At 39.6% G+C, this 27,357-nt stretch overlaps 1 protein-coding gene across 20 annotated transcripts in view; it reads right to left on the bottom strand.

Annotated features, from left to right (window-relative positions):
* Positions 1-27,357, bottom strand: part of ABLIM1 (actin binding LIM protein 1) — a 224,795-nt gene that overhangs the window by 63,523 nt on the left and 133,915 nt on the right. For all 20 annotated transcript variants that reach the window (XM_026851348.1, XM_026851367.1, XM_026851357.1 and 17 more), the window contains 2 exons: positions 23,991-24,117; positions 22,725-22,818 (listed from right to left, as the gene is read on the bottom strand). In XM_026851348.1, coding sequence (XP_026707149.1) covers positions 22,725-22,818; positions 23,991-24,117 — 221 coding nt within the window. The remainder of the gene's footprint in view (positions 1-22,724; positions 22,819-23,990; positions 24,118-27,357) is intronic.

Genomic DNA, 27,357 nt, shown 5'->3' on the forward strand with positions numbered 1-27,357 from the left:
GAAAATATTCTAGCCTAATAAATCCTTGTTCAATGTGTATTTTTAAAATTAGGTCCCCTTCTAAAGCTGTTTTTTAACATTTCTGTCACAATATCTCAATAGAAATAGCTCTCTGCACAGTCTGCCTCTGCTCAACCTGAGACAGGACGGAGCAGCGGGAAGCAGAGCTCACATGGGCAGTTCCCAGGCTGACAGGATGCAAGACACAAGACCGGGGGGAGGCGATGGGGGTGGTGGGGAAAGTGGGAAATGGAGCGTAAGGCCATGACTGTAAATCTGAATGACAACGTGCATGCAAGAGACGTGGAAGACCCTCAGAGCCTTCCATTGATTGCTGTACTGCCTTGGGTAAGCCAGAACTGCAGCTGTCCTGCTGCTATGAACACTTCCACTGTTAATTCATGCCTTGTTTTTTGATTTTTATACAAAAATACTTCCCAGCTTCCCAACAGTGACTGCCAATGTCATGCTAGTACATTCCTTAACAGATGGACTGTCATAAACTTTGTAACTTACTAGTGTTAATTCTGTCAGCATACAATATTGTTATACCCATTAGTTGCTGCTAACAGCAATGCAATCATTAGCTGCTTGCAATACAATTTTTCCCTATAGCAAAGATGTGAGTAATGATTCAGGCTAAATCCTCAGTGGTGGAACTACTCTGCTAGCATGAAGAAACAGTCCTCACAGCAGCTATTAACTGGACTTACTTTAGTAAGATCCTAGCCTTTCCTTGTGACTGCACTGTCAGCTCTGCTTTGGGTTCTTACTTTTCTGCAACATCCCATGTTGAGCAAGTTGCACACACAGGTGAAATGCTCAACTATCAATTATGGTGTTTATGGGAGCTACTTACTCTGTCTTCATGGGGCAAATCCACCTATTGCTACACACAGGACAGAAGTTAATAACTTTTATTATCTACACAGTTAACAGCAGGAGGTCGGTACAAAGAAGGTAATTCCACTCTACTGAGAAATGTACCCACAGTAGCCTGAAGTGGCTGGTTAGAATACTGTGCATGGTACAGAAGAGCAAAGCAATAGCAAACAAAGTTTTATTGCCTAGTGCAGGACTTCAACAACATCTCTGTTAGGATCCTGGGTTACATTTATGCACAGAGAAACCTATTCCCATCCAGAGGAAATATACGTGCTAGATTTTACACAGATTAATTCTTATCTCATTACAACACAAATTTGTGAAGTCACTGCCTTCATTGATGTTATTTTAGGTGCACGAGGGCAAAATCCAGCATCTGCCATTTAATTTTCTTTTAAACCATATTTATTGCACAGATTTATTTTTTTTTAAATTTTGAACTTCACAACAGCAAGCATTTGGCAAGGCCTTATACAAATCCCTCCTCTATATCTTAACAATGCTGGAATAGGTCCAGTTTGTAAGTACAGGTGTGGACTTTCTATGCCTTGTATAATCTTTAGGCTTCACAAAGCATTAGAGAACTAAATATTCCTTATCTTGTATGCATTTTACCCAACATGGATTTTTGACATGAAAAGATACTTCAACTAAAGGACCTGATTACAGCCACATTCATATTGCTGGGTTAGTTTGAAATCAGAATCAACCAACAAAGCTACTTCGCAGTAACTTCACCATAGTGTCAAGGGCCTTTTCAAACAGCCTAATACTGGCATACTTTGTCTCAACCTGCCAGCAGAACACCTCTACTGACTACCAAGAGTGTTGTGTAGGTCTGCTGAGCTGTAGTTGAGAGCTCACTCTGTCTGCAGCAAGGCGAGAAAGCCATTCCAACCACAGCTTCTAGCCTGCTGAAAGCACAGTAAAGCCCTTAGCTTGGTTTGCTGCTGGGTGTTAAGTTATATCACACAAATCAAGGGATGTTATGTGAATGGATTATGTACTCAATGCATACTATGTGCAATCTTCCAGTAGTCTCCCATTTCCAAAGTCATATTTTCTTTCGTTAGGTGATAACAGGACCAGTGAGTCATCAGGAATATGTGAGTTCAAGAGTGAGACACAACCATGTTTCTCCTTTGAACTCTCATGAACTGTGTGAACTGACTGCTAGTCCCTCAACCTGTCCCTTTGGCTGAACTTCTAATAACAGAACTTGATGTATATGCACTAGCAGATCTCATTAACTGAAGTATTTGCAGTGCTGCAACAGTATCTCTGAAACAGCAGGAAGGAAGTATCCTGAAAGACTGAGATATACTCGCCTATGTAATCAGAACAACTTTCTCAGTCAGGAGAACTATAACTGAATTCAACCTACTGAAATTTAGCTAAAAAGTCAGTAACAAACCTACTCTGTATCTTAAAAAAAACCCCAACAGAATTATTTTATAAATCAGAAAGTCTTGTACCTGACAGCAGGTAATAAATACTAGACTTCGTCCTAACATAAAAGGTTATTTGCAATTCAAAAATGAGCAATTGTCTCCAATCTGATCATAATTTGATTGCATTTACAGAGACAGAAATAAAGAGCAGTTATGTGTGCATACATATATATGTGTATGCATGTGTAATTTTAAAGGAACATACATATTCCTAGATCTTAACGTAACCACAAAAAGATAAACTCAGAAAGTTTTAAGACATCCTACTGAATTTCTGGAATTCTATATTCCAAAATGCAAACAAAAAAGTTACCATAGTTCATATGCTTGATGCACAGAAAAATCGTAAGATCCAAAATACAACTAACTAAAAAGAAAAAAAAAAAAAGGCAATGATGAAGTTATTAAGTTAGAAATACAGATAAACTATAAGAAAGCTGAAGTTACCAAAGAAAAAATAACTATGGACAATATGTTTAAAGACAGTAAGAGTCTTTATTAAAGCATGATAGGAAAAAAAAAAAAATCATAGTTCAGGCAAAGGTCCCTTGCAAGCTGTAGATGAAAAAATCATGAAAGATGACATAGAAAAGGTAGGAGTATTTAGGAGGTGTATCTTTCTGGTCTGTATTTGACAGTGCCAAAAGACATATTTTTCCTGTTTGATAATGTTTATTGAGCAAGATTTATTTTAAAAGTTTGCCATGAGTCAAGATTTACATATTGGGAGACATGAGTAATTTGTACTCGAGAGTCTTTAGAAAACTCTAGCTAGACAGTTCTCTGACAGATGGAAGTGTTAGCAGGAGAGGCTCTGCTGAGCCAGATACCTCAGAGATTACTTCCTTCTACCCACAGCATGAGGTACCTCTACTACTGGCCAAGATAAGAATATAAAACCTTTCCTGGTAAGTCTGCTGATGACTCAGAGACAATGCTTGTTTAAGCTATCTAAACTCAACAAGTATGTTTTAATAGTCTAATGTAATATGTGCCTGCAAGTCGAGAAAGCAGAGCCCTGTGAGACTAAGGGTCATGTTGTGGGCAACAGCAACTGAGATAGTTTGAGAATATCATTACTAATCTCCCAGAAAATGCTCTCAGAGTACCTGAAAGGGCTGGTTCTTCTGATCATTTAATGTATACAAAGAATATAAAGGAAAAGTATAAAGGAAAAGCAGAAAAAAGGTCTTGCTTTTGACAACAGATACTGCAACATCACCATTATAACAGTGATGAGCCCGTACATGTGGACTTACAGAATAGCTCAGTGGAGAGCCATCAAAACAATGTGAGTCTTCAGCTGTGAACCTGAAGGACTCAGAGTCAAATCATTATTCAGAGAGAGGCTTCAGAGATCACTAGATCACAATGGATGGGTAATTAAAAGCAAAGAAAGGTGATAATAGCAGGAAAGAGCATGAACTTTTCAATCCCATTGAAAAAACTATGACAACATCAAAAAGCTGAAGCTAGACAAATTTAACCTCAAAATAAGGTTGAGTTTCTAAAAAGTAAAAGTAATTTAAGCAAGAAGAGGGAAAAATTTTGACTTTACAATCACTCTGCAGTCTTCATGACAAGGCAGGATAATTTCCCAAAGGGTAGGCTTTCATTTGGTTTCTAGGGGAAAGCTCTATGATTTTGAAAAGAGAAGGTCAAGCAAGATGATTTTAGCAGTCCCTCTGACCTTAAAATCCATTACGTTGGGCTTTACATAGACAGAAGCTTTTAAACATGCATCAGGCTGCTGCTAGGGAGCACAGGTCTGGACCAAACCAGCAGAATAATTAGAGTCTAAGTCTAAGGCTACACTGGAAAAATTTCCAATAGAGTTAAATCAGTTCACTGAGACCTGTCTTGGCTAAGCAGCAAAATTCCCAGTATAGCAGTGGCTTTACTGCTAGAAGGGAGCTTTTGTTGATGTGGACTGTGGTTCAGAGAGACAGTTCAAGTTCAATGCCAGGAGAAGTTCTGGGGTTGGGTGTGCTACATCAGCACTGGAATTGCTACTAACCTGGGGAGTCCAGCACTGTGACAGAGGTCTGTGGTATGGGGAAGGCTGAGAGAACAGGTCAGTGTAGCACTAGGCAAAACTCATGTTAACCTAGTCAGTGGGCAAGTGCAAACCAGTTTCTAACTGATGAAGCAAGTGAGAGCTTGGGAGAGATTAAGCAACTCACCTTGGATCAAAATTAATCCTTGCAGCAGAGCCAGGCAGAGAACTCAAATTCTTACACTCCCAGCCCTGCTGGACCTCCATGTAGCACACCACTTGATCCAAACAACTGTAGTTGATTTCTTGTTCATCTAACACAAAACTGTCTTTCCAGTTTTCGGTCAGAAGGCTGTTTCAGGAACTCTGTAACCTTTGGCATGTGATTTAGCAAACCCTGATCTTCATTCAGATGTCTGCATTCAGTTCAGAGGGAGTGTCCCAAGAAAAACAGAGAAATAAAAGTTCTGAAGGCCAAAGGAGGGGGGAAAGAAACTAAGCATGAGGTCAGACACAGAACATCCTAGAGAAAAACCAGAGAATATAAAACAAAGATAGCCTGTAATAAACAAAGTAGACATGAAGCACTCAATTTATGCTAATCTGTACCTGGTAGACTCACAGATTTTTCTAACAGGAAAACATGTTAGGAATGAATGAATTTAGTGACTAGAGCCTGCTCTTGTAGTAAAACGATCCTAACAGTCACTGTCATCCCAACTATTCTGATCCAATAATCCTTTAAAAAGTCTAAATAATCGTTTTATCCTTGGTTAACTGCAGTGCTACCTGCTACCTTTGGAAATCTGTTCCAGCAAGAGGTCACAAGAAGCAACAGATGACAATCTAGGGAAGGGACAGATTCTCTTAAAATATTCCCAATCACATTGTTCTTAACTCCAGAGTCACCCATATAAAATTATTATTTTTTTTTTTTTTTTTTTTTTTTTTGAGACATTTCTCAGGAATCCTCATTTTGTAATTCTGACCAAAGTGTTTATATTACACTGAAAGGGCTCAAATAAATGAATTTCTGACAATCACTGATTAACACTAAACTGTGATGCATGAAAGATTTCCTTGTGTTTTGCTTCAGTTTGTTTCCCAAAGACTCCTTAACTGTTTCCCTAGGCCTCTCTGTTTAAGCAAGAGTAAAAGGCTCCCTGGGTAAATCACTGATAGCAGACTGAAAGCCTTCAATGGACACTTGGGCAACTCCTAGAATGGGCCAACTAAGATAAGGGGGACCAGAACACAGAGATCCTGTCTAGGGAGGATGATTCTGTTGATTTAGGAAGAAGGCACCTGGACTTTACTTCACAGTGCATGCTCTGGAAAGAAGGTCAACTAGCAAACACTGTGAAGAAGACTACTTATTTCTTCCCTTGACCACTGAAGACCCTCACTCTCTTTTACTACATGCTTGGACTATGTAAATGAATTGTGGGAACTCACAATCATAAGACACCCCTTTCCAGGAAATCCAATGAATAGGTATGATTTGTGTGTATGTAAACTGATGTCTCTTGCTAGATCTTGGAGCCCTTAGCGATGGAGAATACCCAAGGTGACCCCAGTGCTGCTAGTAAAGAATACCTGCTCAACTTGCTGTTGAGTTAATTTCTTTTTTTCAGTTGGTGACCCAGGTGGGACACTCTCTGCTCAGCTGCAGCACCCATTGAGACTGGGACTCTTTTGGGTACCCCCAGGGCTTTCTTTGGAGAGACTCCTCTCCTCAATCAGATCACTGAGGGGCCAGACAAGGATCAACAATCGAAAAAAAAAAAGGTAATCTTTAAAATTTCTTTCAGGAAAGTAACTAGTTGGAGGTATTGGTTGTACAGGAGTTTCACAGTTACTAAAATTTGGTTTTGGAACTGGTTCATTTGGTAGCTACCCATAAGTTATTACTGTTTAGATGCAGGGTATGTGGGACTGCTCACACCTTAATACACATATATTTGGTAAGTTTGTAATTTGAGTGCCTCTGTTTGTCTCCTCAGAATTTGTAGAGTGAATAGATGTTTGGTAAAACGAGTGTTTGTGTTTGTTAACTTTATATGCTATATACCTCTGTTTGGCTGAAAAGCAAACAGATGTTTGTGAAAGAAACGATTTAAAATTTTAAACTTTAACAGCTATTGACTTGCTTTGTATCCTGAATTTGCATGATTGTGTGTGTGCGTGAGACATACAAGTAAGTATGAAGTGAGTGTGGAGTCTGGATCCGTGGTTCTGTTATCCCACAAGGGACACAGCTGGAGAAGGACGAAGCGATTTATAAATAACTGTTGTGATCTTAATACGTAGTTTCAAATTAATATGGGAACTCGAGTGGTGTCTGTTACACCCAGAAAATGATTGTGAACCTTTGTATATTTTAGAATGTCTGTGGTGTGAGCAAAAGCTGTGGGTTGAGTTTGGGCAAGATATTGACTGTCCTAAGTGTCAGGTCTGGACTTCCTGGGAAAACTGGGAACACTGTACGTGATAAAGGTGGTTTGTGGTTGGAAGAATATAAATCAGACATGGGAAGCAAACAAAGTGGAGGAATTTTAAAGAAAATCCACTAGGATGCATTTTGAAACACTGGAAGGATGTAGGAGGGTCAGCAGATAGTGTAACTAATTGAAAGACTTTGATAAAGTATTGTAATCAGTGGTGGCCATTGTATAAGTTAGAGGATGGAGAAGAATGACCCAGGAAATGTACTGTAAAACATGATATTTTGCTGCAGTTAATGTTGTTCCTAAGAAAGAGGAAAAGTGGGATGAGGTGCTGTATGCAGGTATGTTTTTCACTTTAAAAAAATCATCCCGAGTAGCATAAGGAGTGTGGTATTAATTTGGCCACTCAGGATTCTCTCATATTGATGCCAGAGAAAGAACAGAAAAAGAACCAGGGCAGGTTGAAATGGTGCTGTTTGGCATGTAGTATTGGAGAGAGATGCTTAAAAATAAAAGATCAAGAGGAAAAGGTAGAAGAGAGAATTGAGGATTTTATGTCCCCATCTCTCAGAATGCTAGAAGGGTTTCCTGAAGAGGAGGAAGAACACAGAAGAGAGGTGGTGGGAGGTAGCACTCCAATCATTGCGCGGGTTTGTAGTAAAACATGTCCAGTACCAGGTCCAACTATACAGACATCACTCAGACAAGCGATGGGACCGGGACGAACAACCCGAATTAAAGTTCCCTTTAATATGAGAGACTTAGATGCTTGGGAAGTGGCAGTGAGAAACTACCGGGATGACCCACCAGGGGTCGCCAAAAGATTTGAATTAATAGTTAAAAACCAGAACCCCGATTGGAAGGATACAGACTTAATGCTAGATGCTATGACAGAAACAGAGAAACAATTGGTTTTGAAAACAGCTCGTACTCACGTACAATTACTGCTAATGTCTTGACTGAGGTAGTTGATCAATATGTTCCCCTAGCCAACCCAAATTGAGATCTGAATGATAACACTGTCTACCAAATGTTAAAATGACACCAGGATTGGGTCAATTTTGGATTAGAAAGTGCAATCCCTAGAGCCGTAAATTGGTCAGAGTTATACGCTGTGAAACAAGGTCAAACTGAAACCCCTACAGAGTTTTTAGATTGGCTGAGAGCTGCAATGAACAAATATACCATTTTAGACCCCTCATCTGATGTGGGGCAGCAGCAATTGGTATCATTGCTCCTAGGAAAATGATCTAAAAGGGTATTAGAAAGGAGATTTAAAAATTTAAAGAACCAGAAATACGAGATTTAGAAAAGCTGATTGAGGAAGCTTGGAGAGCGTACAGAAATTGGGATAATAATGAGGGAAGAAATTGGAAAGGATAATAGCCACTCCCACTCTTGCTGCTCTAAATCAGCAGCATAAAGGCAGATGCAGAGGGAGGGGAAGCAGAGGTGGAATGCAAGGTCATGGAAGAGGAGAATTTGATTCAGGGACTAGAATGGAATTGAAAAGCAATCAGTGTGCTTATTGTAGAAAGAGTGGACACTGGAAGAAAGAATGTCCCAAGTTAAGATTCTCCAGGGTTTGGGACTGTAGCAGAACTGGAGTGACAGGGACGTGGGGAATCCACCCTAGTGGATCCACTGGTTAAAATAAAGCTGTAGATTCTTTAATAGATACTGGAGCCTCTTACTCTGTTTTGAACCAATATTTAATATCTATGGACAGAGATTTTATAACTGTGGTTGGAGCAACTGGCCAGACTGTGAAGGCTTTCTTTAAACTATAAATTATGAAAGCAAATAGGTATACATAAGTTTCTTTATTTGCCCAGATCCCCTAAACCACTATTAGGGAGAGATCCGTTAAAACAACTAGGAGCAGAGATTGGTTTTGTTGCCGAAGGAATTGAGTTTAAAAATGAAGGAAGACCAATGAATCAAAATTTTAAGTCTGTCTTTGTTACAGACTGAAAAGCAGAGCACAATACTGACAGAAATTTTGGACCAGGAGTGTGGGATTCTGGAATACCTGGTAAGGCTGAGAACGCCAAATTAATAGAAATCTAATCAAAATCAGGAGCTACTCTAGTAAGGATTAAACAGTATCCTTTGTGAGCAGAAGATCAGATAGGGGTAAAAGAAATTATGGATAAATTTTTGCAATTTGGACTGTTAATTGAAGGCAAATAAGAATATAATAACCATATCTTACCTGTAAAGAAATCTGATGGCAAGAACTATAGATTAGTTCATGATTTAAGGGCAATAAAATTGTAAAAGACCTATATCCTGTGGTGGCAAATCCTTACACTTTGTTAACTAAATGAAAAGGAGATTAAGTATGGTTTACCATACTGGATCTAAAGCATGCCTTTTTCTGCCTGGCCTTAGCAAAAGAAAACCAGAAATTATTTGCTTTTGAATGGGAAAACCCTGATACAGAAAGAAAAACCCAGTTAACCTGGACAATATTACCATAAGGTTTTAAAAATAGCCTAACTATCTTTGGGAATCAATGGGCACAGGAACTTGAAACCTGGACCCCTCCCTCACCAGAAGGAACTTTACTACAATATGTAGATGAGTTTTTAAAAGCTACAAGGATGAAGGAAGCTTGTGTACGATGGACTGTCAGTTTGCTTAATTTTCTGGGACTTAGTGGATATTGAGTCTCCTAACAGAAAGCTCAACTGGTCCAGCAGCGACCTATTTAGGTTTCGGGATTTCGAGAGGACGAGAACTGGGATCAGAGAGAAAAGAGGCCATCTGTTGCACACCTGAACCTAAGATGGTAAAAGAACTCTGAACTTTCCTTGGGATGACAGGTTGGTGCGAATTGTGAATAAATATTACGGACTTTCGGTAAAGCCATTATACCTTGCTAAAGGAAAACCCATCAAGATTAATGTGGACTGGAGAGGCTAGAAAGGCATTTGAACAATTGAAAAAGGAATTGATGAAAGCTCCTGCCTTGGGTCTCCCTGATGTTTCTAAACCTTTTTGGTTGTTTCCCATGAGAGACAAGGCATAGCACTGGGAGTGCTGGCCCAACAGCTGGGACCCTATAAGCAGGCAGTTGCTTACTTTTCTAAACAATTGGATGAAGTGAGCAAAGGATGGCCCAGATATTTGAAAGCAGTTGCAGCAGTTGTTCTCAACATTCAAGAAGCCCAAAATTTTACTACGGGCCAAAAGATGATGGTATTGCTGTCTGTCCCATACTGCCTTGGCTGTCCTCGAACAAAAGGGAAGCCATTGGCTTTCTCCTTCCAGATTTCTAAAATATCAAGCCATCCTGGTGGAACAGCATGATGTAAACACTGTGACCAGTAACATTGTGAATCCAGCATCTTTTCTCAGCAGGACCACATCAGAGGATGTAACCCATGACTGTCTGGAGACCATGGAAACTGTTTACTCCAGTAGACCTGACTTCAAAGAACCACTTGAGGATGCTGAGGACACCCGGTTCACAGATTGAAGCAGATTCATAAAACAGGGAAAACCATAAGGCAGGATACACTGTGACCACCACATCTGAAGTAACTGAAACTAAACCATTAACAGTAGGTACTTCTACTCAGAAGGTTGAAATAATTGCCCAGACCAGAGCATTAGAGCTTGCAAAAGGGAAAAAGATCAATATCTGGACAGACTCGAAATAGACTTTTGGAGTAGCACATGCTCATAGTACCATATGGAAAGAACTAAAATTACTAAGGGCACAAGGAAAACAAATAAAACATGTGGAGGAAATTTTAAAGCTGCTAGAAGCCATATAACTCCCTGAAAAGATAGCTATCATGCATTGCCAAGGGCATCAAAAAGGTAACACTGAATATTTGACAGATAGGGAGTCCTGACAGGCAGCAGAAATGACTGAAACCATAGCATTAGCTTTGGTCCCAGATGGTAAGCTTTCAATCCTAAAGTCAAATTTGAAACCTGAATATTCAAAGGAGGATCAAAGATTAATTAATGATTTGAAGGGTAATAAAGAAAAAATTGGATGGTTTTATGACCCAGATAGGTGAATAATAGTGACTTCTATCACACTATGGAAGTTAGTTTTGGATGAATGTAAGGAAACACATTGGGGAGCAGAAGCTTTATACAAGCAGCAAAATCAAAAAATAGTAAGTCGAAATTTATACACTATTGTGAAACAAGTAACGTAAAGATGTGAAATCTGTTTAAAAAGCAACCCAAACATGTCAAATAAAATTCAAATTGTAGTTATAGGGAAAGGTAATAGTCCAGCGCAACATTAGCAAATAGATTTTTCTGAACTCCCAAGAGAAGGAGGCTATCAGTACTTATTGGAATTAACAGATACCTTCTCAGGCTGGCCAGAGGCATTCCCATGCAGAACTAATAAGGCAAGAGAGGTTACCAAAGTGTTATTAAATTAAATCGTTCCCCGATTTGCAGTCCCTACAGTGAGACATGATGTTGGCCTCACAGGGGGGAGTGTGCATTGTTATACATACATAGATTGAACAGGAAAAATGAATGTAGATTTAGGAATAATAAAGCAACAACTAGGTATTTTACAGGAGATAAAAAAGGATAATACTTCCTTAGGTTTGAAGAAATATGGAACAAGCTTACTTCATGGCTGCCAAACTTCAGATGGTTAAAACAATCATTTATATTGATTATAGGGATAGCTGTGATGATTGTAGTAACTTGTTTGACAATTCAGTGTTGTAACTGCTATTCATGATATAGTGAATTTATTTAAATGAAGGATAAAGCTATAAGCACTATACACTCAAAAGAAAAGGGAGGAATGAAAGGGCTCAAATAAATGAATTTCTGACAATCACTGATTAACACTAAACTGTGATGCATGAAAGATTTCCTTGTGTTTTGCTTCAGTTTGTTTCCCAAAGACTCCTTAACTGTTTCCCTAGGCCTCTCTGTTTAAGCAAGAGTAAAAGGCTCCCTGGGTAAATCACTGATAGCAGACTGAAAGCCTTCAATGGACACTTGGGCAACTCCTAGAATGGGCCAACTAAGATAAGGGGGACCAGAACACAGAGATCCTGTCTAGGGAGGATGATTCTGTTGATTTAGGAAGAAGGCACCTGGACTTTACTTCACAGTGCATGCTCTGGAAAGAAGGTCAACTAGCAAACACTGTGAAGAAGACTACTTATTTCTTCCCTTGACCACTGAAGACCCTCACTCTCTTTTACTACATGCTTGGACTATGTAAATGAATTGTGGGAACTCACAATCATAAGACACCCCTTTCCAGGAAATCCAATGAATAGGTATGATTTGTGTGTATGTAAACTGATGTCTCTTGCTAGATCTTGGAGCCCTTAGCGATGGAGAATACCCAAGGTGACCCCAGTGCTGCTAGTAAAGAATACCTACATAGCAGCAAAAAACCCCCTTTACCGTTGAGTCAATTTCTTTGTTTCAACACTAAATTTAAAATGGAAATATCGAAGGACATTAAGCTAACCAGTTGATAGTGCAGAGATACAGTTGTCTCTTTTTTCAAACAGAATAATTTGAATAAATGTCAGACACAAACATGTACTCTGCTAAAAGCAGAGCCTTTTGTTTTTGGCAAAAGTCCATTTTTGTCCTATTTCTTAGTTTTCTCACTGCTGATACATGTGTTTTCCAATTACAGACGCAAACCTACCCAAGCATACTTCTGAATCCTAGCTGGCATGAACATCCCACCAGAGTATGTTTGTCAGATCCAAGACATGGGGATTTTACTCCCTACCTTGTTTTCTTCAGCTCCATATAAAAATCAAGATTTCTACGTATCATGAGAAAACTATACTGACAAAATAATCAAGACACAACATCTTACTATGGTGATGAACAGGGAGATGATGGATGTAAAGCTTAAAGGGATACCTAACATCATTTGCTGCCATCCTATTTTCAACCAAGTACAGGTGCTCCACAATTGTTGTCTCAACAGCAGTCGTTCAAGGGTGCTTCTGAGGTAAGTCTGCTTAACGTTTTTCACTGCCTCACTTCTTACTGTCTCTCATTGCTAGGAAAAAACATTTTCCAGCCAACATGCAACTTTACAGAATCCAAAGCAACAGAAGATCCATCTGTATGCATAATAAATATCTCACTCCAAATCCTACATATAAAATGTTAAGAAATTGACTTTTAACTCATACTGAAGTGATTTATGATGCTCATTTCAGAGATCTCTGCAAGCCACAAAACATCCCAAGCTAGTTTCACGTTTAAATGCCAGAGTATCTGTGTTGCTGGTGATGGAAAGGTGCCATCTATTGCTGTGTGCTACTTTTCACTCTTACAAAGAAAAAGCCATGTAATAAATGTCATACATCCCAGATATCTATTCAAAGAACTATTAGACCTGTATGATCTACCCATTCTGTGCTCCAGGTGATCATTTAAAACATTTAATCACCCACAAAATACTCATGTGTATCATATTTCTTCATCTGTAAAGCACCTGCTCAAGTAAAGACATATGTTAATTCTGTGGTCTTCAAAGTCCCTAGAAATTCCAGACATATCTTTTGGTTTTGTTTTTCTTTCCTCCCTCCTGCCCCTCCCCAGGAAAGCACCCTGACAAAGCAGACAAAAGAGAGAGGGGACTGAGTCCTCACAGAGTGAACATTCAGCAAAATACTTCGATGTTACAAACAGGTGACAGCTACAGACTTGCCCCAACAGACTCTTCTACACTTCTCAAGTTTCAAACACGTTATTGCTGCATTCTTCCCAGCAATTACTTCTTATGAGGGACAGGTTTAAATCCCTCCTGCTCTTCTAGAAGTCAGTAGCAAACTCTCCACTGATAGAAGGACTTAAAGCAGGATGTAAAAACGAAAGATCACAACCCTGCAAAATATTTCACCACTGTGATCTCAGTCTGGGAGAAAGAAAAAGTAACTGGCTGAAATAATTTCAGAGTGCATTCTCACATTCCCCTGTCACTGCATCCCCAGTGACAGTGAGACTGCGACACTAGAGGAACTTTTGTTTTCAGGTAAGTACTTTGATGCAGGGATCATTATTAATTTTATATCTCTGTTGTGGGTGATTGTGGCAGGTAGCACTAACACAATGCAAAGGTTTAAAAGAAGCAATGGGATCTACAAAATAAAAAATAGAGTATTATGTTTTCCCTAAAGCAGACTGTTCCAAGAGGACAACAAGATGTGTTCTGCAGTGACAACCATGCAATTGAATTCCTAATACAGCTATATAACAACAACAAAAAAAAAGTTATCCAGGTAAATTACTCTTCTACTAAAAATTGCTGTTATGTGCACCTCTAAGACATGAAAAAACTACTTGAAGTATCTGCGTGTTACTGGAATACATGCGATGGCAATATATCACAAAGGCTGCTGGTGGTGGCAAGAAACTTTCTACTAATATAAATGCCTCTACTGAAATATAAGTTAAAGTGTTTTGATCAGCCTGCTGAAGTTTTTCAGTAACATTCCACACAAGAAACACACTGGAAAATATTTAACTAAATCACAAAAGTAAAAGCTAAAGATTTTATGCTAGGAAGTATAGATCCTAACTCAGCAACACCCTACTCACGAAAGCAATTTATACAAATAAGCCATACTTTTATAACCACCTGCAAGATTTCATAAATCCCTTTGCAGCAATAAGGAAGCTTAATTGGTTATTTTTTCAAATTACTTGTTACAACTTGCTCTTCTCATTCACCATCCCTACATCCTCTTAATATTCCTCCCCTTCCTACTGATGTTCAAATTGATTGAAGGATGGTTTCCAAACCACTGCTGAGAAGTTAATGCCTTGTGATTATGCTGCCATAGCAACTAAACTTCTGTTAGGGCTCTGTCAACTTCAGATACTCTTTTGTCATCTTTATGTGTAGTCTTTCCCAACTACAGATATCCCTCTTGCCAAATTCAATCTTTTGAGATGGGGGAGGGAAATAGCGAAAATCCTGTTAGAAAGATTTTTACATGAAGCGATTTATGTTATTTTACTGAAAGTATATTTATCCTAGATTTCTGACCCTACATGATGTGATGTTCTAGGCAATTACATATAGCATATTTTTCACCAGGGAAGGGTAGTCTAAAATTAAATCTATGCTGCTACTTAGCTACACAGACAACCTCTTTGAACCATTTACTCACATCCTGAGTTATTATTATACTTCTCATTTCCCCATTTTTATGCAAACAAACCCCATGTTAGGAAAAAAAAAAATCACCATTCTACATTAACTGATAAAACACGTTTCTCAGCAAAAAGGCAGGGAAACTGGAAACAAACTCTAACCTTATTTCTGTGCAACAGATCTCCAGAAGTGATCAAAAGAGCCAAAAAAGTATATTAAGAATTGAGATAAAGAATTGTATTGTTCCTCCATACATCAGCAATCAGTTGCAATCAGAAACAGCCCAAGTTCTGTGCCATTCTCTCTTCCTGGCAGTTTAAAAACATGTTAGCTGCACTCTCTTTATCTAAACTACAGAATTACACAGAGCCTTTAAAAAAAAAAATTCTTCTAGTGCACAGGAATAAAAGTACAAGTACCCTATTACAATACCACTGGCAAGCTATTCAGTCACATCGCAAAGCTGCACCCCCTTCCTCTCCCCCCCAAAAAGCAAGCCATGACCCCTTCCAGTTCAGATCCAGTTTCACAGGAAGGGGTTTACCTTCTGATAATAATTCTTCAGTCTGAGTCCATTCCCTCCTCAGCCCGGTGGGCTGACTCCCTCCACCTCCGCTCAAATTCGGAGCACGACCAGAAGCGATGTGCAGACAGCTTGTGTTCTCACCCAGACAGCTCACAGTGAAGTGCCTGGAACCGCACCCAGCCCCGAGCCTCACTCCTCTGCTCCCACTCATGCACCCTCCTGCACACACCCACCAACACAAGCAAATAATCCTCCCTGCACATTAAACCCACCCCGGCAGTAACTCGACCAACCCTTTCTGAAAAAGCAAAAGGGGGATGAATACCGGCCCAGGCAGGGGCAGGACCATTTCTCATCACTTGGTGTGTCACTATTTGATGTTGATACAACTGAGAACATTTTTCCCTTGGGGAAAGGCGCCTGCTGAAAATGAAATTAATGCTCTCTTTCTCGGGAACTTATTAAATATTACTTCCATGGCTTCTGAAGAATTTATACAGCCTCCTGGGTGTTAGTCTAGTTTTGTCAGAAACACTTAGTTACACTGAGATTGTATTCTAGTCCAGTTCAGACAAATGCAGGCAGGGTGCTGGGGCAGTTCCCGCACTGATACATGTACCCCTTTATCCTATTTGCCCACTTTGGGTGAGATCCCGCTTCGACACACTCTGTGAACATTTCATAAATTTACAGTGAGCCCTGTGCACTGACCTTATCTGATCTCTCAAGAAGTCATAATTGATTTCATAATCAAAAAAGTCCTGTGGTCTGCAGTATATACTTGTCTAAGAGGGCAACCACAGCATGTCATTCTGCTTTTTCTTATAATTTGTTTGGGACATTCAGGCATCATGCTCATGTTTACTCATTTACTGTAACAACAGTAAGATTAAGACAAACAAAGCAAATCAGAAAACTAACAAAGCATGCACTAAAATCCACTGCTGCTTCTCATTTGTTGTGTAACCTTTTACCCCACATTTTTATGGTGTGTGAAGATGACAAGGGTGACTGGGAGATACTGGTTGAAAGCAAAGTCTCTTCCAAGCCTATAAGACACCCAGATCAGAAGACGCTTAGCGCTATGAAAACAGAATTGTAATACATTCTGCAGGGATATTATTTTACCACAACTTTAACACATGACCAAAACTAAACCCATTTGGATCCACCATACCATCAGTCTTTGTTCAGTTCATTAATTGCTTCATTTATAAATGTGTTTAAAATTTTACATCACCTCAACCTGTATTACCAGTTCAGGTTGCATCATTAAAATCCACTAAATAACACATTTTGTGATACTTCCTGCATAACCACTATGGAAACAGCCTTGGTAAATATTTTGTTCAGCGGAAGAATGTATGTTAGCCTTTCATTTAACATTTCTGAATGGAACTGAAATAAATATCTGTTTAAGATTCTCTAGATGGTTCCTCAATCTAGAAAGTGTAGTTATAAGAACACGGGACCAGGTGCGTGAATGTACTGAAGTACCTAACTAAACTCTGTACTGCATGGATCTTCGCCAAGAAGGGTGACGTTTTCATGTGAGCTATGAGCTAAATCTCTTTAAAATAAGTTACTTACACATGTAGGCTACCAAGTTTCCCTAAAAGTCAATCAGCTGAAGCATCTGAATACTAATACTGACATAAGCAAAGTTGCTTGCATGGATAAGTGTTGGCAGAAGGTACATCCTTGAACAACATCAACAGGCATTGTTCAAATAAACCATTTACAGTTCATATGGGAACCATCAATGTTGTTCTATCATCTATTTGTTATTTATTTATTTAGGACAGACTCATTTGCATATAAAGAATCAGAAAAAAATTCTATGAACACTTCATAGCACAGGTTTCTAAATCTAGCTCTGAAAACAATAATTGAAGAAACCTACAGACTCTTCTGGCTCACATTCTTTAGTTCTTAAATAAGGCTACAGTTTCCCTACACAACCAAATAAGCTTTCACTGTTTGTTTGTCTTTTTCCCCCCATAATTATTGTTATTTATTTCTAACTTCAGCGGTCAAGGTGTCTCAGAATTGACATCTTTCAGAATTAGTTGCAGCACTTGAGACATCTTAAAATTCTGGCACATTAAAGTAACAGTATCTACAAGTACTAAACCTACTTCACATTAAATACCACATCATAAATTACTACTCCACTTTAAAATCAAGGAAGCTCAGCATAAATTACAGTATCAAAACTACATTTGGACCTTAACCTTGCAGGCTGAAGTCAAGGGAGCCTTCTGGTGCCCTGGCATTTCTCTTTTCAGGTCCATCTGTTAAAATGGCATTATGCCACTGCTTACAAGGTGGGGTGCAGGTTTCAACAGTGCACAGGAAACACACACAGGGCAGGCAGCAGCCCATCAGAACAGGAACTTGAGCTATGCACAGCCAGGAGAAATCACACAATGGCTTTTTATTTGCAAACAAGTATTAGGCAAGTAGTATTATAAAGATAAATGGGTAGAGTAGCAAGGTTGAAGGATTTGATAACAGGTATCTATCTCTAGATCATGAGATCAAATCCTGTTCATAACAGTAACAGCCAAAAAAATTTAAAATCATAAGTCCTGAATCTTATTTTCAGACTTTCTCTACGATTTCATGTGAAATATCCACCTGTTTCTGCCCTGATGTCTTCTTTCTGCAGAACTAAAAGAATACTGCTTAGAAGTTTTGATAACACTTTAGCTAAGCAAAGATGAAATACATGAATATAGGCATGATCCACCATTCTCTGAAGTCAATGGAAAGCTTCTCACTGATTTAACGTATTTTGAATTAAGCCCTGGAGGAATACTTGTATATTGTGTATGATAACCACATTAGACAAAATTATTTAGGCCAGTACCTTCCAAAGAGCTAAATATGTGCTGAAGTTTACTTAGATTTGTAGAGGTACACATGTCCACACAGAAATGTGCAGGATTCGGATCAGATGGGCATCTTATGTATATGAATTCTGGGAACTCACAATGATAAGACACCCCTTTCCAGGAAATCCAGTGAATAGGTATGATTTGTGTGTATGTAAACTGATGTCTCTTGCTAGTTCATGGGAGCCCTTATGGTGGAGAATCCCCAGGGTGACCCCAGCACTGCTAATAAAGAATACCTGCTTAACAGTTATATTGGATTCTGACTGTTGAGTGAATTTTTTCGTTTCAAGCTATGAAGATATCATCTTAGTGAAAAGTCTATGTGAAAGTTCTCACTCTCACTACGCTGTTATTGCCCGATAAAAACATTTTTCACTAGAGTCAATGGGAAATGAGAATTTTTTTGTAAATAAAGATTCCTTTCTGCTGGAGGGACCCAGAAGAACAATGATCTCTGTTGCCTTGACAACATTTCTTGAAATACTTAAGCACCTCCTCTATAAGGAGAGGTTGAGGTTGTTCATCCTGGAGAAGGCTCCACAGAAACCTTATAGCAGCCTTCTAGTACTTAAAGGGGGCTACAGGAAAGATGGGGAGGGACTCTTCCTCAAAGAGTGTAGCAACAGGACAAGGGGTAACAGTTTTAAACTGAAAGAGGGTAGATTTAGGTTAGATATAAGAAGGAAATTCTTCCCTGTGAGGGTGGTGAGGCCCTGGCACAGGTTGCCCAGAGAAGCTGTGGCTGCCCCCTCCCTGGCAGTGTTCAAGGCCAGGTTGGACGGGGCTTTGGGCAACCTGGGCTAGTGGAAGGTGTCCCTGACTGTGGCAGGGGGGTTGGAACTGGATGGTCTTTAAGGCCCTTTCCAAACCAACCATTCTGTGATTCTATGATTGAAGTATCTGGTACGCTCAAGAAAGTTGCAATATCTATTTCATACTGGATACTTATATTTATTGTGTTGGCATGCACTCATCTATCTTCTGTCACTGTCTGTCACAAAGTTATGTGCCAAATAATACATGAGAAATTTCTGAGCTGACTTAAATGCACAAGGTATTTTTCTTGCATATTTTCATGGCTATTCAAATTTGCTAGATTTATGGCCTAGAAAAAAGAACATTCTTCCACGGTATGTGAATATTGGCAAAATAAGTACTGTTTTTCTAGTAACGCATTTCTTAACTGAGCAGAGGGATCATTTCTACAGAATGGCTGGAGGGAACCCATCCTCTCAAGGTTTGAGTATCAAGGTGTGAACTCAAAACTTGGCTTTCTGACAGCCTCTGCTGAGGGTGCCTACCAGGAACAAGGCATAGCTGCTTCTGAGATGAAGACTCCTAGGTCCACATCAGGAGTGGTTGTTTCTCTTGCTGGCTGCTCACTGTAGAAGACTGAAAGCCTGACTTTTCAGAAGTGCTAAGCCATACTGAGGGACAAAACCAAGCAGGAGCTGTAAGACTGCAACGTTGCAAAGAATGGTAGTTTCTCTTTAAATAAAAAAAATATTAATCTTTTACTGCAAAAATAGATACCATGAGCCTCTGTGGGCCCAAAGCTAAGTTTTATGCTTTCGTTTCCCATAATTTTTTCAGTTTTTCCATAGACTGTCCCAGATGTAGTAAGAAGAAGCAGAAAATAAAGCAGCAATGTGGCATGCTGCTAATCTCTTCTAATCCATTAGAGGGAAGTGTTTGTATCAATGCACTATATACTTCCATCCAATCTCTTCTAATAATTTCTTTAGATGAAGATGATGAAATAGTACACTCTGTTCCTGACAGAACAAATTGTTTTATTGACAACTAAAATGAAAGATACTGATCAGTGAATTTACTACCAGTTTTATTAACAAAGGCAAAATACAAAGTGTTTTGGGTTTTTTCCCACTGGACATTAGTAGGTATAACTTGGGCTGGTCAGTGATGCCATAACCTCTACCTAGACAGTTCCTATGATTGTGCTACTTCACACCAAGAATATGGTTTCCTTCTGAAGGGAGGCAGAAGGACAAGAGACAACCCACATGATATAAATCATCAAAAATACCTGAATTTGCCAAAGAAAACAAAGAGAGAAGACAGTAACCCTCCTGTGAGAATCTCAAGCTTGATCTAAATTAAAACTTCAGGTGTACTGAAAGGTTGTGGGTGGTTTCCTGTACAGGATAAGGGAATTCTTAATTGTCCTGCCTTAAATAGGTCTGCAGCCCTCCCTGAACTGTGGCATCCTGTTCTGTGCATTATCATCTGTGGCTGCCTCCGATCTCTCATCTCTGTTACTACCAGAGGATTTATGTCATGTTCTGACCCCATCCTTTAGACTACTTTTTCAGCCATAGGGGACATACGTGCTAACACATGATTTGCCCATCCTACGTTTTGACTTATTAGTTACTTTAGTCTAATTTAGAGTCATTAGTACTACCCCTTTGGAACTGTGCACCTCTGACAGTGTGAAAGGTTTCTAGGACGAGCTAAGAAACCAGCCTGCAGTTCTGAGAAATTGCTTTGATTATTGCATGTTAGCTTCTCACCTGTATCTTATCTTTTCAAACACCACTTAATGACAGAAAATGCTTGAAAGTCTCTCCTACGTCTGCTTTCCCAGATGATACCTGGAGAACTCTACTCATGGACCAGATGATCTCCCTGATTACACAGCACTAATTTTTTGGTGAAAGTTTCTAAGGTCTTGTCCAATCTGCACCCTTCAGATAGCAGTCAGCCTTCAAGAGTTGCACTATATGAATAATTCAACTTCTACAGGCTTTAGAGGAGTTTGGTCTTAGTTACATATTGAGAACTACTGCTGCCCTCTACTGTATTATTATGGGTTGCACCTCTGATAATCAAGGAGAGCCACAAATACTCAAGCAAAATTTCTAGTTTTACCCAGAATTTAGCATGCTTAATATTTCCATGTATTGATAAGATCATTCAAAGGGTCTATTTCTAATTCAGCCCCATGATTCTGCAGGGACTAGGTCAAATGGAAGAATCTTCATCTTTTTTATCTGATTTTGACTTAGAAGAGGTGAATCCTTGCAAGAGGTTGGACATGTTCCATTGCTTCAGCAAAATGCTGTATCTTCTTCTGAGAATAAATAGCCATAAGAAGATTCATAATTATGTGTGAGAAATCAACCCTGGGGCCAAAATGACTTCATAAAGGTTCTGGCTGGGACACAATGTCTCTGATAATTTGAATTTTAGCTTAGACTGTGATGAACAACTAAATCCTAGTTCAGTTAAACTAATCTTTCCTTAGTCTCAATTTACTCAGTTTTGAAAGGATACAGCTCATGATCCTCTCAAAAATCTAGATTTCTTTCTCACTGATGTTAGGAAGAGTAAGAGAATAACCACCTTGCTATATTCATATCCACAAAAGGTTCCAAATAGGAATAGCTTATTTCTTCCCAGCTCTCCACAGACTCAAATAACCTTCTCTTTTATCATTTTTATCTCCAAACCTCTGAATAGGTTCCATTGCTTGGTTAGAGCACCTATCATGTGCATTTAAAATGATTTTAGAAATATTTTATGCTTCCCAATCTCACAAATCCAATTACTTCTCTCCTGTAGTGCTTCCTGCACTGGAATGCAGCTCTGGTGTCACCAATACATAGTACTAAATTGAAAAACTCATCAGTAGATGGGAACAGATAAGCATATGGTAGCAGACCACTAGATTAAAGCCAGAGACACAGCTTTCCTACTCAAGGGAAAACTCAGACTGTTCTCCCTAATCATCTATGCGGGTCTCCAGAGGAATTAGATACACATCGCAAAGGAGACAGACTAAGAGCCTGGCTAATTAAAAAACTGTACTTCCTCCTAGTAGATGCAGTGACAAATGCACTGCATGTCCACACGTGTCCCGAGTCCGTCATTTGGTGGCTACCATCCTAGTTAATATTCTGAGTTCCGAACCAGAGAAACCTCCAAAACGAAAACCACAAGCTGTTATCACTTTATGTCAAGTATGAAACTTCTCATATGAGGACTGTCACAGTCTTATATCTCTAGTAGATAGGTCACAAAGAGGAGAACCTATAATAGACATTCACTAGCAAATCTCAGCTGCTTTTATTTCTGTAACACTTTCAGGTTTATTTTCTGTTATTCGCTGTAAAACACATGGTGCATGCAGTTTTTTCTTCACAAAATACACCTGTAACTGAAGTTCTTCGTGGTTTCCCATTTTGTCCATAAACTTGATTATGTAAAAGCTTTTTTTCCCAGAAAATGTGGAGTATTAAAAATCACTAAAGCTGGAGTCAAGCCATACTTTCCTACAATAATTTTGTATTCTCTGCAGTTGCATGAGGACATATTAGGACATGGCCCAATTCTTAATCTCTAGTTTACAAAACACCTACCTCTAGGACCTTCCCAGTAATGAACTGGTGACATGCTTCACATTTGACTCCAAAAAGAACTTGATAGTCCTTTTCACAATAAGGAGCACCATCTCTGAAAAAAAGAAATCCACAAATTGCAAACCACTTTCAATAAACAGGGTACAGCATGCCTTACACTATTCCCTTGTCTTCAGTCTGGAACTCCTATACACAGCAATAAGCAAAGGGGAGACAAGTTAAGGGAAATATTTTGTAGTAGACAAAAAGAAATCATGTCCTCACTAGTGACTCTTAGAATTATTCCTTAAATTCCTATCAAGAAAAGTCATCTAGTACAAACCATTTAAGTAAATCTCATTATTTAGAACTGACTCTCTACACCTACAGGTGGTGCAGTTCTAGGGAATCAGTGGAACTATGTCCATAGGAATGAGAGGAAATCAGTCTTTATCATAGGCAGGTAGTTACTGTTCGCTTCAGCAAAAAAATCCTTGGTAGTCTGCAAGAGCATAACCAGTTATTTTTAGGTGTAAGGTTATGCAGTTTTTTAGTACAAATAAGGAACATATAGTAAAAGTGGCAATACTAGTCAGTTTAGGAGTATTTCTCAGGCACTGAACTTCTTTTGAGAAATTACAGATGCTACTTTTTATTAAATATTATACACCCCTTAATGACAGGTTTGTCAAGCATACATTCTTTCCCTATTTTTTTCTCTTTGTTCTATGCTTGAAGGGGGGAACATAAACTGTAAATTTGTTCTCTCTATTTTATCATTACACTACTTTTCCCCATTCTTTTCCTCTACACTTCCTTCCACTCAAAACCTTCTTGATTAGTTTCTTATATGAAGATGAGAAACAGTGTCAGGTCAATCAGATCATCATGTTTAATCTGTTCTCTAGCAAAGGCAAGCAATGGACAGGTTCCTGCCTTTTTTTCCTCAAAATCACATGTTAGAAAGCAAAGTGACACAAAGCTTTATCTGGCTAACACAGAAAACACATGCAGGAATTGACCCAATCCTTTTTGGGAACATAGAGATACACCCCTCCTTCCGCATTGGTATTAAATATAGACTACTATCATTAAACACCACCTTTCAGTTGCATTTTGCAGTTTACTTTCCTCTCCCAACTCAGCTCTCACTGGGAACGAAGATTTTGGTGTGTCAGCAAAGGTGGTCAAAACTGGACTTCAAAAGGTGAACTTCGCTGCAAGCTCTTCTCTAGTGGCAACAAAAACTCATGCTAAGCGTGCAGAAGAGATGCAAAGGTTACTTACTTGCTGATGTATTCCCCGGTTAGGACCTTCCCGCAGGCCTTGCATTTAAAGCACCCCAGGTGCCACTGCTTATCCAGAGCTAGCAATGCTTGTCCATTTTTTATGTCTCTTCCACAGCCAGCACAATCTGCAAATAAACAAATGCATTTGTTGTCGGTTTCTTGGTTCATTAACCCTCATGAACCACACACCAATTGCAACACTCGATAACCAAAGGGGAGAATTACACAGCAATGCAAAGGTACATCTTCCTTTCCTCAAACACTTCCCAGTTTGGTACAAAGATTTAATCTTTGTCATTACAGGCATACTCAATGTAAGAGGGAAAGTACCTCTCAAGTTTTTCATGCTGTTTATGATTCAAACACTGCCAGGCAAGCTCTGTACAAACTTCAGATCTTGTTAGGAACGAACTACAAAAAGTTCCTGTCTTCTAGAGCAATCAGTGTTCCTTCTTGCTTTTAGCAAGATACTAACTGCTTACAGGAGGCCTGAGTGAGCATCATGAGGATGCTGCTCTTCCCCGGTGGGTGGCAGCAAAGCCCAGTGTGTCCACCCCGCTCAGGGGCGGTGGCACATCGCGGCCAGGAAGAGAGGAGAAACCTTTTTTCCGGGAGGGCTCAAGGCAAGGGTGACAGCAGCATGACAGCAGTGATGGCTGCACGGCAGGACATATTGTCTTCCACCTGCAGGTGTGGGAAACTAGTTCTTATGGTCTCTCATCGGCATAAGGACACTCGCTCAGGGATTTTCGTATCACCTTGGTAGTCGACACTCACTTTTCACTGCGATTCTGAAAGACTCTTTGATGGCAGAAAGCAAACCTGAAGCCAGGAGCACTGAATGCCCTCTGTCCCAGAGGATGCCACAATGTCTCATGTCACACCAGAAATCTTTGGCTCAGCCTCAAGTTCCCATTTCTTTCCATTCAAACATAAAATACTCAAAGAGGTTTCCTGGTAAGAGGCAATTCAGCACCTGGTAAGATCTGACGAGGCTGATGTGGCAGGCAACACTGAACTGCAAGGGCAGTGCTACAGCTTCTGTGCCCAGCCTGTCCCCAGGGGACAGAGGGAAGGGAAGGCCTGGAACACCACTGAAGCAGAAAGGGAATGCCCATCAGCTGGGGCACGCATGGAAGCCACAGTGGAGATAGCCTGGAACAAAGGATTTTTCATATTTTATTACCCCCAAATTCAGTGTTCCTTTGGTGAATGTAACATCCTTGCCACATGCCTGAAACATCAAACAGCTGCAAATGGAGACCAAGCAGAACAGAGCAGTTAAAGCCCAGGCACCAGGGAAAAGATCATCCTGGCTGCACTGCTCAAGCTGACTGAACAGGTACAGCCTGAAATCTTTCACCTCCTCATGGGTTTACAGCCCAGGGAACACCATGCCTTGCAAAAGGGTGAGCCCAAGTTTATTATCACAACTGATAATAAGAGGAGAGTCACTGCTTTTGACACTGAAGGGCCTGGCTTCTGTTTGCTGGATAATGGGCCAAGAAAACCCCAAATATATGCTGTGTATTTTTTGCTATTCAGGCCACCATTTGCAGCATGTCCCTCTTTCTGCCAGTGATGTTGTTCTCAGAACCCTTAAAAAAACCACAAGGGGACTAAGCACCATGGTATCTTGTGATAAAATGCAAGTCACAGGCTGCTGACATGACTTGGACTTGAAAAACAAGCCTGACGTCCTAATACCAGGACTTTGCTCGAGAGGACAAATGTTACAAATTGAAATCATGAAATGACAAGGACTGACACCACGTAATGGATCCCCCTGATCTTCTGTGCCAACTCAAGGCTCCACGCTACTTGTAATGACAGCAAAGGCTGGAATAGGTAACCAAGGGAAGCTCTGGAATTTCCATCATGGTGCTGAGGAGAGGACAAGTAAACATCTATCAAGAAGGCTTTGGTAAGCTGATCTTGCCTTTCATTTTTGATGGATACTACATCATCTCTTGAGGTCCCTTCCAGCCTATGTTTTCTTATGCTAAATCTGAAACCATGCAATTTTCCTTCTAATTGTGACAACAAATGAGATCTTTCCTCCAGTCTCAGTGGGTGCTGAACTCCAGTTTTAAACAGCACCCATTTCTCAGCTTCCTAGCACTACTGCTTCTCCCTAGCGTGCCAGCTTCCACATTCCTGACCTGGTGTCCTGCCAAACTGTGAGGATACATTCCCTGCTACATTAATCCCTCAAAAAAATCTGCTGTATTATCCATGCTTTTTTCAGCTTTATCCAAGAAGCCTCTGTGAAACTGAAACTTCTCAGATACGGAACCAAGAAAGACATTTTTAAAGCACTTCATTTGGCTTCTAACTGAATTTCTGAAGCAGTCAGAATAGAAAAATTGCTTTACACAAAAGGTCTACCTAGCATATTTACTAGGTATAGATAGCAAAATACCTATAGATAGCAAAATATCTTTACTAGTGCCAAAACCAGTTACATGGAGGAAGTAGGGATACATGAAGGAGCTTTACCCATTTAATTGCATCTTTGATAGCCAAAGGCAGTGTTGTCGCACTTAGTCTTGTGCTCATGTGTGATACAAGGTGTTATTAACATGCTTTTATTATTCTATAGCAACAATGACATTTACTTACTCTTTATGGGTTCCTTGAAGTGTTTAGAAAGAGTGAATTAATATTATTTCCATTCTACTAATATCACAGATATGCTGAATGTCTAGAATCAAAGTAAACTAATAACTCAGTACTGTCTTATTAGGCTGAGATGGCTTTTAACTAAAGCTGATTTTAACTCTGGCAAAACAGTTGGGTATATACATGAAAAGCTAGCAGTTATCATTATCTCCTAAAATAGAAAGCAAATAAGACTGGGCTGGGCTAAGAAAAGACCATTTGTTCATCCAAATTCTACAAATAAAAGCCATTTATGATCTCAGGCCTGCATGAGGCACATTAAAGCCTTTGGCTGAATGTCATCAGCACACAGCATATGCAGGCAGGATTTCAGTATCACGTAAAAGCACAATCTGCACCAGCCTAACCTATAACCAGCACATGCTGCAAATAAAAGGCCCATGAGTTAAGACTAGTGGTCCACAACCATGCACCAGAGCAGACTTGTACTAAAAGATCTGAAAACCCTTCCCAAAATTTGTGCAATGATTCCCACCATGGTTCTCCCTGGCTTCATACCTGGGTCTAACAGACTATGCCCCTTGACCTTAAGCTTTCTTGTGCTTTCTCTTTGTCATATAACCTGGATTCTTCCTTACTCCCATTCCTTACACATCCACATACTCAGCTGTGCCAGGATAATGAAGAGGAGGAGGAGGAAAGTGCAGTGTACTGGTTAAAATGCAGAGTGATCAGTACAGTTC

The sequence above is a fragment of the Athene cunicularia genome (genome assembly GCF_003259725.1).
Source record: "Athene cunicularia isolate RWA chromosome 6 unlocalized genomic scaffold, athCun1 chr6_part1, whole genome shotgun sequence".
Taxonomy (NCBI): Eukaryota; Metazoa; Chordata; class Aves; order Strigiformes; family Strigidae; genus Athene; species Athene cunicularia.